This window comes from Monodon monoceros, unplaced genomic scaffold, assembly GCF_005190385.1.
Source record: "Monodon monoceros isolate NGI ecotype Baffin Bay Population unplaced genomic scaffold, NGI_Narwhal_1 Super_Scaffold_18, whole genome shotgun sequence".
Classification (NCBI taxonomy): domain Eukaryota; kingdom Metazoa; phylum Chordata; class Mammalia; order Artiodactyla; family Monodontidae; genus Monodon; species Monodon monoceros.
In genome coordinates this window covers 126,348,458-126,364,032 of record NW_021703774.1, presented here as the reverse complement: position 1 = coordinate 126,364,032, position 15,575 = coordinate 126,348,458, and the positions used below count along the sequence as shown (strand labels likewise).

General features: G+C 36.9%; 1 protein-coding gene across 2 annotated transcripts in view; it reads left to right on the top strand.

Annotated features, from left to right (window-relative positions):
• Positions 1 to 1,735: 1,735 nt before the first annotated feature.
• UBE2U (ubiquitin conjugating enzyme E2 U) overlaps positions 1,736 to 15,575 on the top strand; it is a 70,958-nt gene continuing 57,118 nt past the window's right edge. Inside the window, exons 1-4 of one of the 2 annotated variants that reach the window (XM_029230804.1) lie at positions 1,736 to 2,240; positions 3,756 to 3,837; positions 4,837 to 4,929; positions 15,318 to 15,415. In XM_029230804.1, the coding sequence (XP_029086637.1) occupies positions 2,175 to 2,240; positions 3,756 to 3,837; positions 4,837 to 4,929; positions 15,318 to 15,415 (339 nt within the window). In that variant the 5' untranslated portion in view covers positions 1,736 to 2,174. The remainder of the gene's footprint in view (positions 2,241 to 3,755; positions 3,838 to 4,836; positions 4,930 to 15,317; positions 15,416 to 15,575) is intronic. The other variant, XM_029230805.1, reaches the window with a different exon arrangement.

The following is a 15,575-nucleotide window of genomic DNA, read 5'->3' as shown; positions in this document are numbered from 1 at the left end:
CCTAGTTAATATCCCCAAATTGGGTCCATTACTTTCTCACAGAAGCAGCCCTTTCTTCACTTTCACCATACATTGCCAGTCCTACATAAACCCAAGTGAAAATCTGATGGCATCTGAAGGAGAGCCCCCCAAAATTCAATCTCAGGTCCTAGTTGATATTTTAATAGAAAAAAACCCTTTGTATTCAGTTCTATGAAACACAGAATCAAATCATTTTATTGTGCCAAATGTCAGTAAAGTTAAGATGTTGTTGGGAGTGTCTAAGCTACCCTACCTGGACATGAAATTGACCATGGGAGCCTTCTAAATGGTCTCCTGCACAATCCATTCTCCGCAAGGCAGCCAGAGTAACTTTGTAAATGTAAAGCAGAGCATGACACTCTCATGCTTAAAGCCATTCAATGATTCCCATTTCTGTTCAAATAAAACCCAAACTTCGCACCGTGTAGGGCTCCATCCTAATCACATCTCCGCCATGTTCTCTCAGGCCCTCCCTGGTTCCCTCTTGAAGCCTAGCTTTTTCCTGACTGAGAACTATTGTGTTTTCCTCTTCCCGGAACTCTTTGCCCTCAACATTTCTAATAGCTGGCTCTTTCTCACCTTATCTTTCATGTATCACCTCAAAGTCTACTCCTGACCAAGGCCTTCCCTGACCACCATTTCTAACCCTTAACTACCTACTCTCTATCACATTACTGTTTTATTGTCTATACACACTTGTGATCTGAAATTATGATTTTTGTTTTGTACACTTGTTTTGGTTTTGTGTATTTACTTACTGAATACTGGAGCCAAAAGGGCAGTCACTTCATCTTTATTGTTCCATAGCATATGAGAAGTGCTAGATAAATATTTGTGGAATGAATGAACTAATTGAACTCATGTCCTGTTTCCATAAAATTAGTAAATAAATAGTAAGAAAAAAAAGCACTCTGAGCAAGGATGCCAGTTTCTGTAGTTGACACCGTCAGATTAAATCCTTTAAGTAGCTCACAGTGGGCTGGAGAATGCCATGAGCAATTGTGATACAGCCTGATAAATACTAACAGGGTCCTCTAGGATCACAAGAAAGGAGCCTAATCTTGTCTTAGGGGATTCCATAAGGAATCATAGGCAAAGGGAAATCTGAACGATGAGTGAAGGAAAAATGTGGGGAGGAAGGATGGAAGGAACGTCGTGAGTGTCTAGACAGAAGGGACAGCAGGTGCAAAACTCTCCGGCAAGAGATGGGAATCTGAGAAATTTTAAGTAGTTCCCTGTTGTGGAGCATTCTCCCAGAGTAACTGTAGGATTCGATGACATAATAAAGTATGCGAACATATCGTGAATGCTAACGTGCCATATAAGTTATTATAAATAAGTGCAGACCTGTACTACTGGTCACTTATTACCTGATGGTTTCTGATATTCAAAGAAAAAGAAAACATTATTTCGGAGGACTTCGAGTGAACGCTTCTCTGACTTACAGACTTACATGCTAGATCCTCTGACTTCACCCCTCCTTCCCCCCACCCCAGCTGGGTAGAGTCAAAAAGTTGGTGGACCTCGCTGGCGCACGGGGAGCGGGGGTGGAGGGGGCCTCAACAACGGCTCTCATTGGCCTTCCAAACTGAACCGGTTGGACGATTGGCTGAGGAGGTTTCCAGAGGCCGCCCCACGTCGCTGATTGGATGAGGAGCGGAGAAGCTCCCACCTCCTTCACTCTAGACCCCCTCGGTCCCGTTGCTTGGCAACCGATTGGCATCCTCCGGCCGAGCCGGCACCCAGTTAGTTACACCTGTGAAGCGGAGACAACGGCTACGACCGCCCTACGCTTACGCCTTTCACGCCCACTTCACGCCCAAGCAGCACGGGTGGTCCCAGAAGCTCATCCAGGTTTGCCTTCAGATGGGCTGTGGGCTGGCCCTGCAGTGACACACCGCAGTTGAGAAAGTGCTCACGTCTTCCTTCTGAAGTCCTCCTTCGGAAGAGTCAGAGGAGAAAAAAAGTCACGGTTATATGTCCAACTTAGAGCCACTTATCCTGGGAGCACACAGCGTTCTGAGGCTCGGTCGAGAAAGCAAGTAACTTATGTCGGTTAACTAGGTGCGGGAAGGTGACCCATAACCTCAGACACCTGCCTCAGAGCGAACCCTAGGAGTGCGGGGACAAGTGCCAGACTCTGCTGCCTTATCATGTACAGCAGAGCCTACATCTTGCTGCAAAGAGAATTCCAAGAGTTGAAGAAAAACAATTATGAGGTGAGTACTGGAGACCTGGAGGGTGTGTTTCATTGGAGTACCAATTTTTAAAAGCAGTTTAATCTGTGTTTATTCTATAAGGCATAATTTAGTTAAACATAATTTGCCACTACAGACTTGTTTAATGAACCTATTTCAGTATAATTATCTACTTCATAATAATAACAACTATTTGTACTTGATGATAATAGTTAACAATACTGAGCACACTATGCTGAGTAATTTATGGGCATTTAAGCCCTGAATATCAGGGTCCATCAGGTAGTAAGTGACTAGTAGGTCCAGGGTTGCACTCATTAATTACAATACTACAAAATAAGTTCGTAGTATTTTGTTTTACCTACCAGAAACCTAAGCCTCAGAAAGGGTCAGTAAATATTTGGCCGCAGGATTCCATCACAGGGTTTTCTACTACTTCCTGTCTAGTGCACTTTTTGCCAACTTCTGTCACATATAATACAGAAGCACCTTTCCCTTATAACTGTAACACAGAGGAAGGCTTTGCCCCGAATGCCACCAATGAGGTTTCAGTGTTCATAGGCTGTTCAGTGGTTGCCATAGGCTGTTTCATCACATACAATATGGAGAATTTAAAAATGGAAGGGGCGAGGGTGTACTTAGAAAGAATAGAAAGCCGTGCATAGAAAGAGGGTGTAGCATGCTTACCAACAGCTGCATAGGGTGTAGTTCAATGGCATTGCTCTCTTTCCACTCCTGCCATAGAAGTATTGCCTTAACAGGAGATGTCGGGAACAATTATTGAGTTCAACGACAAACATCCGAGAGGTATGAAAGTAACATTTGATGTTGTTTCTGCTCCACCTGGATTTCGTGGCTTTCTGTTGAAAGAAAATCTGTTGAAGGGAGAAGTGTTAGGTAAATATAGATAATGTAGGTAATAGAGATGTAATGGTTATCCAGACTAGCACTTAACATACCTAATAACTATGTGGTTGCTCAGAAGTATTTATCGACTATATTTAAGTTTATTCCTCAGCATAACCAATAACCTTATTCTATGAAGTACATTCTTGTCCCTCCATTGGAATAATGCCTCAAGTGTAGGAAAATTTTATTTTTATATATGAGCATAATTTTAGAGTTGTGTTTTTCTTAATGAAAATTTTCTTACTTCATGGCTTATATAGCATCCATATGGTTTTTAAAATCTTTGAAGAAATGCAAGCTTTCCAACTATTTCTTTCATTTTGAATTTGAGTCTTAAATTGTCTGTTGTCTTACATAAGCCACACATCCTAGTCTTGACCTTACTGTCCCACTTGTGATTTGCACACTACACTACTGATTTATTTAAAATTTGCTATTGCATGTTTTTCTGGAATCTATCTTAACTTCTCTGTAATAAGGCAATATATAACACCTTCCCAAAATCAAAAAAAAAATTATCAGAAAAAGAAAGCGTAGAGCTTTTGGAATTCATTGTAATCTAATATCTGATTTTCCAAGCTGCAATAAATATTTAATTTTTTCTGCTTTAATTTTTCTTAATTAAAGGGTATTACTGGCTTTCCTGTAAGTGAAGATATGATGCAATGGGAAGTTGATATTGAAGGTCTACAGAATACAGTTTGGCATGGTTTGTGCTTTCAGAACTAATTTACTTTTTTATAAGTCTTTGTATTATTAGCCTATTTTCTTTAAGGTTGCATTGTATAAATTTTCTAGAATTCCTAAAGTATTTACATGTTATTTTTTCATTGTATGGTTTGATTTTTTGCCATTTCTCAACATGGATGGAAATTTCAGGTTTGAATTTTTCTTTATGCCCAATCAATGTTATCATGATTTTAAGAAGCACACACAGGACAGCATATCAATTGAGAATATCATCTGACAGTCTTCCATGAAGTTAGAGAATAGCTAACAAAATGCCTGTTGGCAGAAAAATCCCACAATTATGTCTCATTTTTTTCCTCTATGATTTTCCCACAAATTTCCATAAATCAAATTCTCAAGCAAACTAGGCCACTATAAGCTTTAATGACCATGCCCTCTTACAGTTGCGGATTAACAAGATACATTTGGTTAGTGAGGTAGGGGAGAAAAACATGTACGTGGATAACTGTTCTATAATAACATGTTCTATTATGGATTTTGAATGGAATACCGAGGAGGCAGTGATTAGTTAATTTTGCCTTGGAGAGTCAGGAACGGCTTCCCAAGGAAGTGACCCTTGAGTTGGGTCCTAAAAAATGTGTGAGAATTCACCAGGTTTAGAATCAGAAGGAAATCCAGGCAGAGTAAACAGCCTGACATGAGGTGGCAAGAGAGGGTTCTGGAGCAGTGAGTTCAGTAAAGATGAGATACACAGTGAAGGGGCCGGGTGTAAGGGGGACAGGGTCAGTGGGTAGAAAGGACTAGTGGGAATGTGGCTGAAAACATGGAATTAGATTGTGAGGAGTCTGTTACACCATCTAGAGGAGTCTAGGCATCCTATAATCCAATTTACTTATTAATATAATAAAACTCTAGGGACCTTGGGGAGGCTAAACTGTAGGAATAAACTTCAGTGTTAGGTTACAGTTAATCAGTTCAACATGACACTTTAGTAAAAATGTTTCTTTTTGTATCACAGGATCATTCTTCCAACTGAGAATAAATTTTACATCGGAGTATAATTTTGTCCCTCCAGTTGTGAAATTTAGAACAATTCCTTTTCATCCAAATGGTAAGGAACAAATGAAATTTTTATCATCATGGGTTCTGTCCCCATTAACCTTGTTATTTGTTAGTGTTTAATAATGTTTTTTTTTAATCACTTTGTTACGATTATAAAAGTAAGCATGCTTATTGGGGAAAATATTAAAAGGCAGAAAAAAATTATCACCTGAATCCTAATTCAGAGAGATACTATTCTGTATATTTAACCAAATTTATTTCCTTCTTCTATGTATGCATTTTATCTACATAGTTGAGTTATTACACAAAGTTTTATATATTTTTACTTAAAATGACATAATACGTTTATTTCTGCAATATTAAACATTCTTCAAAATATAATTTTTAATGACTGAATGATAAACTTAATTCCTATATTGTTCAGTATTTTAGTTGGACCTAATTTTTTACTATAAAAATAATGCACAGACAAATTAACATTTTAGAAAGAAATAAGTTAGATTGCTACCTCAAGTCATATGTGAAGTAAATTCTTGATCGATTACAAATGCAAAAAATTTTAATGCTAAAAAGGAAATCTAATAGAACTTTTATGGGTGTGGTGAGAAAGGCTTTTCTAAAAACAACAAATCCTAGAAACCATGAGAAAAGCATGACACATTAAACTACATAAACTTTTTAAGACTTCTCTATAGCTAACGACATTATAAACAGAGATAAAAATACACTGACTTTTGCAAACTGAGGGAAAATATTTGCAATGCATAAAACAGAATATTTATAATATGTAAAGACCACTTGTGCATCAGTAAGAAAAAACAGAAAGCAACAGAAAAATGGGCAAAGGTTATAAACAAGCGCTTTATTTTTTTAGTGTGTTTTTGTTTTGTATTGAAGTATAGTTGATTTACAATGTTGTGTTATTTTCAGGTGTACCATAAAGTGATTCTGTTATATATGTAGCCTTTTTAAGATTCTTTTCCCTTATATGTGATTACAAAATATCGAGTATAGTTCTCTGCACTATACGGTAGGTCCTTGTTACTTATCTGTTTTATATACAGTAGTGTGTATATGTTAATCCCAAATGCCTAATTTGTCCCTCCCCCTGCTTTCCCTTTTGGTAACTGTAAGTTTGTTTTCTATGTCTATGGGTCTATTTCTGTTTTGAATATAAGTTCATTTGTACCGTTTTTTGTTTAAGATTCCACATATAAGTGATATCATATGATATTTGTCTTTCTCTGTCTTGCTTACTTCACTTAGTATGATAATCTCTAGGTCCATCCATGTTGCTGCAAATGGCATTATTTCATTCTTTTTTAATGGCTGAGTCGTATTCTGTTGTATATATATGCCACATCTTCTTTATCCATTCATCTCTTTTTTTTTTTTTTTTTTTTGGCGGTACACGGGCCTCTCACTGCTATGGCCTCTCCCGTTGCAGAGCACAGGCTCGGGACGCGCAGGCTCAGCGGCCATTGCTCACGGGCCTAGCCGCTCCGCGGCATGTGGGATCTTCCCGGACCGGGGCACGAACCCGTGTCCCCTGCATCGGCAGGCGGACTCTCAACCACTGCGCCACCAGGGAAGCCCTATCCATTCATCTCTTGATGGACATTTAAGTTACTTCCATGTCTTGGCTATTGTAAATAGTGCTGCAGTGAACATTGGGGTGCATGTATCTTTTTGAATTATAGTTTTCTCTGGGTATATGCCCAGGAGTGGTATTACAGGATCATATGGTAGCCCTATTTTTAGTTTTTTAAAGGAAGCAGCATACATTTCTCCATAGTTGCTGTACCAATGTACATTCCCAACAGCAGTGTAGGAGGGTTCCTTTTTCTCCACACCTTCTCCAGCATTTATTGTTTGTACACTTTTTCATGATGGTCATTCTGACTAGTGTGAGGTGATACCTCAACATAGCTTTGATTTGCATTTTTCTAATAATTAGCAATGTGGAGCAGTTTTCATGTGCGTGTTGGCCATATATAAGTCTTCTTTGGAGAACTATTTAGATCTCATGCCCATTTTTTGATTGGGTTGTTGTTTTTTTTTCGATGTTGAACTGTAGAGCTGTTTGTATACTTTTACGATTAATCCCTTTTTGCTCACATCATTTGCAAAATTTCCTCCCATTCTGTAGGTTCTCTTTTTGTTTTGCTTATGGTTTCCTTTGCCTTTAAGTTTAATTAGGTCCTATTTGTTTATTTTATTTTATTTTATTTTTGCTGTACGCGGGCCTCTCACTGTTGTGGCCTCTCCCGTTGTGGAGCACAGGCTCCGGACACGCAGGCTCAGTGGCTATGGCTCATGGGCCTAGCCGCTCTGTGGCATGTGGGATCTTCCCAGACCAGGGCACAAACCCATGTCCCCTGCATCAGCAGGCGGACTCTCAACCACTGAGCCACCAGGGAAGCCCCCATTTGTTTATTTTTGTTTTTATTTCCATTACTCTAGAAGACAGATCCAAAAAGATATTGCTGTGATTTATGTCAGAGTATTCTGCCTATGTTTTCCTCTAGGAGTTTTAGAGTATCCAGTTTTACATTAGGTCTTTAATCCATTTTGACTTTTTTTTTGTGTATGGTGTTAGAGAGTGTTCTAATCTGATTCTTTTACATGTAGCTGTCCAGTTTTCCAAGCACCACTTATCGAAGAGACTATCTTTCCTCCATTGTATATTCGTGACTCCTTTGTCATAGATTAATTGACCATATGTGTGTGGGTTTATTTCTGGGCTTTCTATCCTGTTCCACTGATCTGTATTTCTGTTTTTGTGCCAGTCTGATACTGTTTTGATGATTGTAGCTTTGTAGTATAGTCTGAAATCAGGGAGCCTGATTCCTCCACCTCTGTTTTTCTTTCTCAAGATTACTTTGGCTATTTCGGGTCTCTTGTGTTTCCATACAAATTAAAAATTTTTTTGTTCTAGTTCTGTGAAAAATGCCATTAGTAATTTGATAGGGATTGCATTAAATCTGTAGACTGCCTTGGGTACTATAGTCATTTTGACAGTATTGATTCTTCCAGTCCAAGAACACATCTGTTTGTGTCATCTTCAATTTCTTTCATCAGCGTCTTATAGTTTTCAGAGTACAGGTCTTTTGCCTCCTTAGGTAGGTTTATTCCTAGGTATTTTATCCTTTTTGATGTGATGGTAAATGGGATTATTTCCTTAGTTTCTCTCTGATTTTTCATTGTTAGTGAATAGAAATGCAACATATTTCTGTGTATACATTTTGTATCCTGCAACTTTACTGAATGCATTGATGAGCTCTAGTAGTTTTCTGGTAGTGTCTTTAGGATTTTTTATGTATAGCATCATGTCATCTGCAAACAGTGAAAGTTTTACTTCTTCTTTTCCAATTTGTATTCCTTTTTTTTGCGGTACGCGGGCCTCTCACTGTTGTGGCCTCTCCCATTGCGGAGCACAGGCTCCGGACGCGCAGGCTCAGCGGCCATGGCTCACGGGTCCAGCTGCTCCGCGGCGTGTGGGATCTTCCCAGACCGGGGCACGAACCCGTGTCCCCTGCATCGGCAGGCAAACTCTCAACCACTGCGCCACCAGGGAAGCCCATCCAATTTGTATTCCTTTTATTTCTTTTTCTTCTCTGATTGTCATGGCTAGAACTTCCAAAACTATGTTGACTAAAAGTGGCGAGAGTGGACATCCTTGTCTTGTTCCTGATCTTAGAGGAAATGCTTTCAGCTTTTCACCGCTGAGTATGATGTTGTTAGCTGTGGGTTTGTTATATATGGCCATTATTATGTTGAGGTAGGTTCCCTCTATGCCCACTTTATGGAGAGTTTTTATCATAATTCGATGTTGAATTTTATCAAAAGCTTTTTCTGCATCTATTGATATGATTATATGGTTTTTATTCTTCAATTTGTTGATGTGGTGTATCACACTGAATGATTTGTGGATATTGAAAAATCCTTGCATCCCTGGGATAAATCCCACTTGATCTGGTGTATGATCTTTTTAATGTATTGTTGGATTCAATTTGCCAATATTTTGTTAAGGATTTTTGCGTCTAGGTTCATCAGTGATATTGGCCTGTAATTTTCTTTTTTTGTGAAATCTTTGCCTAGTTTTGGTGTCACAGTGATGGTGACCTCATAGAATGTGTTTGGAAGTGTTCCTTCCTCTGCAGTTTTTGGAATAGTTTCAAAAGGAAAGGAGTTGACTCTTCTGTAAGTGTTTAATAGACTTCGCCTGTGAAGCCATCTGGTCCTAGACTCTTGTTTGTTGGGAGTTTTTAAGTCACAGTTGCAATTTCAGTACTTGTAATTGGTCTGTTAATATTTTCTATTTCTTCCTGGTTCAGTCTTGGGAGATTGTACCTTTCTAAGGTTTGTTCATTTCTTCTAAGTTGTCCATTTTATTGGCGTATTGTTTCTTGTAGTAGTCTCTTATGGTCCTTTGTATTGCTGTGGTGTCGGTTGTAACTTCTCCTTTTTCATTTCTGATTTTACTGATTTGGGCCCTCTCCCTTTTTTCTTGATGAGTCTGACTAAAGGTTTATCCATTTTGTTTATCTTTTCAAAGAAGCAGATTTTAGTTTCATTGATCTTTTCTATTGTTTTCTTAGTTACTATTCCATTTATTTCTGCTCTGATCTTTATGATTTCTTTCCTTCTGCTAACTTCGGGTTTTGTTTGTTCTTCTTTCTTTAGTTGGTTTAGGTGTAAGGTTAGGTTGTTTATTTGAGATTTTTCTTGTTTCCTGAGCTCAGGTTGTATCACTGTAAATTTCCCTCTTAGAACTGTTTTTGCTACATTCCATAGGTTTTGGATCATTGTGTTTTCATTTTCATTTGTCTCTAGGTACTTTTTTGATTTCCTCTTTGGTTTCTTCAGTGATCCATTGGTTGTTTAGTAGAATACTGTTTAGCCTCCACATGTTTATGTTTTTTTGAAGTTATTTTCTTGTAGTTGATTTCTAATCTCATAGTCTTATGGTTGAAAAAGATGCTTGATATGATTCCAGTTTTCTTAAATTTACCAAGACTTGCTTTGTGCCCCAGCAAGTGATCTATCCTGGAGATGGTTCCATGTGTACTTGAAAAGACTGTGTATTCTGCTGCTTTCAGATGGAATGCTCTATAAATATCAATTAAGTCCATCTGGTCTAATGTGTCATTTAAGACCTGTGTTTCCTTATTGATTTTCTATCTGGATGATCTGTCCATTTATGTAAGTGGGGTGTTAAGCTCTCCCACTATTATTATGTTACTGTCAAGTTCTCCTTTTATGTCTGTTAACGTTTGCCTTATATATTGAGGTGCTCCTGTGTTGGATGCATATATATATATATATATATATATATATACACACAATTGTTATGTCTTCTTCTTGGATTGTTCATTTGGTCATTAGGTACTGTCCTTCTTTGTCTCTTATAACAGTCTTTATTTTAAAGTCTATTTTGTCTGATATAAGTATTGCAACTCCAGCTTTCTTTTGATTTCCATTTGCATGGAATACCTTTTTCCGTCCCCTCATTTTCAGTCTGTATGAGTCTCTAGATCTGAAGTGAGTCTCTTATAGACAGCATATATTTGAGTCTTAATTTTTGTACCCATTCAGCCAGTCTGTGTCTTTTGGCTGGAGCATTTAATCTATTTACATTTAAGGTAATTATCAGTATGTATGTTCTTATTGTCATTTTGTTAGTTGTTTTGCATTTGTTTTTATAGGTCTTCTTTCTTCCTTTCCTCTTTTTTTAAATATTTTATTGAAGTATAGTTGATTTAAATGTTGTTAATTTCTGCTGTACAGCAAAGTTATTCAGTTATGCATTTATATATTCTTTTGCTTACTGTTTTCTATTGTGGTTTATCACAGGATATTGAATATAGTTCCCAGTGCTATACAATAGGACCTTGTTCTTTATTTTCTTTCTTCTTTTGTTCTCTTCTCTTGTGATTTGATTATCTTTAGTGTTATGTTTGGTTATCTTATTTTTCGTGTATATATATATTATAGATTTTTGGTTTGTGGTTCCATGAGGTTTCGATATAGCATTCTATACATATACATGATTATTTTAAGTTGCTGATCTCTTAATTTCAAATGCATTCAAATGTCTTGCATTTGTACTCTTCTTCTCTCATGATTACTAGTTTAGGTATCATATTTGTGTGTGGATGATTTCCTATCTTTACTGTATGCTTGCCTTTATGGGTGAGCTTTCCCATTTTGTAATTTTCTTGTTTCTAGTCGTGGTCTTTTCTTTTCCACCTAGAGAAGTTTCTTTAGGATTTGTTTTAAACCTGGTTTGGTGGTACTGAATTCTTTTAGCTTTTGCTTGTCTGTAAAGCTTTTGATTTCTCAATCAAATCAGAACAAGAGCCTTGCTGGGTAGAGTATTCTTGGTTGTAGGTTTTCCCCTTTCATCACTTTAAATATATTGTGCCACTCCCTTCTGGCCTGCAGAGTTTCTGCTGAAAAGTCACCTCATAACCTTATGGGGATTCCCTTGTTGCTTTTAATATTTTCTCTTTATCTTTAATTTTGGTCAATTTGATTACTGTGTGTCTTGGTGTATTTCTCCTTGAGTTAATCCTGTATGGGCCTCTGTGCTTCCTGGACTTGGGTGCTGTTTCCTTTCCCATATTAGGGAAGTTTTCAGTTGTTACCTCTTCAAATATTTTCTCAGTCCCTTATTCTCTCTCTTCTTCTGGGACCCCTATAATGCGAATGTTGGTGCGTTTGACATTGTCCTAGAGGTCTCTTAAACTGTCCTCACTTCTTTTCATTCTTTTTTCTTTATTCTGTTCTGCGGCAGCGATTTCCACCACTCTGTCTTCCAGCTCACTTATCTGTTCTTCTGCCTCATTTATTCTGCTATTGACTCCTTCTAGTGTATTTTCCATTTCAGTTATTGTATTCTTCAATACAATATTGTATTCTTCTTGGTTGTTCTTTATATTTTCTAATTCTTTGTTAACACCTTCCTGTAACTTCTCACTCTGTGCATCCATTCTTTTCCTGAGCTCTTGGATCATCTTTGTGATCATTACTCTGAACTCTTCCTTGTGTAGATTGCCTATCTCCATGTCACTTAATTCTTCTTCTGGGGTTTTATCTTTTGCTTTCATCTGGAACCTCTTTCTCTGCTGTCTCATTTTGTCTAAATTTCTATTTCTATTTTTATGTATGTGGAAGGTTGGTTATGTTTCTCAACCTTGGAGAAGTGACCTTCTGTAAGGGATGTCCTTTGTGTCCCAGAAGTACACTCCCCTCTTGTCTTCCAAGGGTCAGGGACCAGCTGGTCCCATGGTAGTTTCTGACTTGCGTTTGTGGGCTTACTTCCGCAGACTGCTGGATCATTGTTTTCTTGTTTCTGGTGTCCACCCCCTGGTGGGTGAGGCTGTTGATGGACACTTGGATTGCTTCTTGGCTATTGTAAATAGTGCTGCTGTGAATATTGGGGTGCGTGTATCTTTTTAAATTAGTGTTTTCATTTTTTCTGGATATATACCCAGGAGTAGAATTGCTGGAACATATGGTAGCTCTGCTTTTAGTTTTGTGACGAACCTTCGTACTGTTTTCCATAGTGGCTGTACCAAATTACATTCCCACCAACAGTGTATAAGGGTTCCCTTTTCTCCACATCCTTGCCAACATTTGTGATTTTTAAACTTGATGATAACCATTCTGACAGATGTGAGGTAATATCTCATTGTTTTGATTTGCATTTCTCTAATAATTAGTGATTTGAACATCTTTTCATGTGCCTGTTAGCCATTTGTATGTCTTCTTTGAAAAGATGTCTGTTCAGGTCTTCTTCCCATTTTTTGATTGGTTTGTTTGTTTTTGATATTGAACCGTGTGAACTGTTTGTATATTGTAGGTATTAACCCCTTGTTGGTAGCATCATTTGCAAATATTTTCTCTGATTCCGTAGGTTGTCTTTTCATTTTGTCAGTGGTTTCCTTTGCTATGCAAAAGCGTTTATGTTTAATTAGGTCCCATTTGTTTATTTTTGCTCTTATTTCTTTTGCCTTAGGAGACTGATCCAAGAAAATATTGCTATAATTTATTTCAAAGAGTATTCCACCTATGTTTTCTTCTAGGAGTTTTATGGTTTCTAGTCTTACATTTAGCTCTTTAAACCATCTTGAATTTAATTTGTATGTGGTGTGAGGGAATGTTCTAATCTCATTGTTTTGCATGTGGCTACCCAGTTTTCCCAGCACCACTTGTTGAAGAAACTGTCTTTTCTCCATTGTATATTCTTGCCTCCTTTGTTGTAGATGAATTGACCATAGTGCACGGATTTATTTTTGGGCTCTCTGTTCTGTTCCATTGATTTATGTGTCTGTTTTTGTGTCAATACCATGATGTTTTGATTACTGTAGCTTTCTAGTATAGTCTAAAGTCTGGGAGGGTTATACTTCCAGCTTTGTTCTTTTTTCTCAAGATTGCTTTGTGGCTCCATATGAATTTTATGATTATTTGTTCTAGTTCTGTGAAAAATGTCCAGGGTATTTTGATAGGGATTGCATTAAATCTGTAGATTGCTTTGGGTAGTATGGCCATTTTAACAATATTAATTCTTCCAATCCAAGGGCATGGGATATTGTTCCATTTCTTTGAATTTTCTTCATTTTCCTTCGTCAGTGTTTCATAGTTTTCAGGGTATTAGTCCTTCACCTCTTTGGTTAAATTTATTTCTAGGGGTTTTTCTTGCTGCTATTTTAAATGGGATTTTTTTTCTTTTTTACTTTCTCTTTCTGATATTTCATCATCAGTGTATAGAAATGCAATAGATTTCTGTATATTAATCTTTTATCCTGCAACCTTGCCGAATTCATTTACTAGTTCTAATAGTTTTGGGGTGGAGACTTTAGGGATCTATGTAAAGAATATGCTTAATATTCTTATTAATATTTAATTAATAAAGATTTTGTTTCCAGTAACAATGTTGGAAATAAGGAAAAGAGAAATAACTCCAATGTCCATTAATATAGGAATTTTTAAGTAAAATATCTTACAGCTATATACATTGCTTTTAAACATAGCAAGGAAGATATATGAAGACTTTACTCTTTGGTCATTCTTGTGCCCTGGAAACTTCACTACCTGGCCTATTGTTAGTGCTCAAATATTTTTTGAATAAACATGTCCAGAAATATGTTGACAATTTACTATTAAATGAAAAAATACTTTGAAGAATAAAATGTAAAATATAATTCTATTTAATAAAAAAACCCAAAAACTACACACACACACACACACGTGTCTGTGTGTGTGTGTGCGTGTGTATTTTTTTCCAAATACTGACTTAGTTAATTAACTGTGTTAGGGCATAGGCCAACCTTTCATATATCTTTCCAATTTATATATTGATGTAATGGAACAAAGCTGGCAGGGAGGTTTTGCCATCCTCAGTGTGTGGGTTCAATTTCTGGACCTAAGACATTTACTCTGTCACTATTTCCAGCCAGTGGTAAAGGGAGAGAAAAAGAGAAGAGGGCAGAACAACTTCCTTAAGAAAATATGATCCAGAAGGTGCACACTTTACTTCTGCCAATGTCTCATGATTAAGACTTAGTCACATGGCCACATCTTGTTAGAGGAAAGGCTGGGAAAATGTGGGCGACTATGTATTCATCTAAAACCACATGGGGATGGGGATGGGGCAGGCATCAAGTTTCTTATTATAGAGAGAAGAAATGGAGGAAAGGGAGAGAAAATACTGGAGGACCATGAATAGTGTGCACAAAACTTTTTATACCATCATCTTTTCTTTCACCACTGAGTCATAATTTCACTTGTAACTTACAACAGTTTTAATACCAACTAGGATTTGTTTCTAAATTCTTTTATCGCATTGTTCACTCAAATCTTGTGTCCATTGCGCTGTTACTATTATTGTAGTTTACAATACAATGTACCAAATCAAACACCCCTCTTTTCACCTTTTCAAAATTTTCTTCCCAGGTCTTACCTTTTTATTGCAAGATTTTTCTATTGGAATATAAATGTTTTTCTTATTCATTTACAAAAATTATTTATACATTAATAAAAGTATTATTAATAATGATAGCTGTCATTTTTTGAGGATCCATTATGTGCCAGGTACTCTATTAAGGGCTTTATTTTTTAAATTCTTTTCAGTGAAAGTAGGTACTTCAATCATATCCCCATTTCATATACTAAGCAAGTGAGACCTAGAGAGGTAAAGTTAATTGCTCAACGTCACACAGCTGATAAGTGGAGGGGTCAACTGTCAAATCTGTGCGTCTGACACCAAAGTCCATGCTCTAACAGCTGCTCTGTATTAAGTGTCTGTCACATTCAATGCAAATAATTTTCCTGCTTTGTCATTTGCTTTCTAACTTTGCTATGACCTGTTGATGTTCATAAGTTTTAAATAATAATTTTATGTATTAATATTAATGTATTATTTTAATACAGTAGACCCACATACTGGCCGTCCCTGTATAGAATTTTTGGACAACACTCATAAGTGGAATAGAAGCTATACATTGAGCAGCATCTTACTTACCCTCCAGGTAAGAACAGATTAATATAATGCTGTCTTTAATACCTTTAATTACCCCAATTACTCAAAATATAACGAATAAAATGTACAATGCATGGTTAAATGTTTAAAGGATTTGAGTAAACTTATATAAATCAATAACATTTCTACATCAAGACTGTAAAATGGAA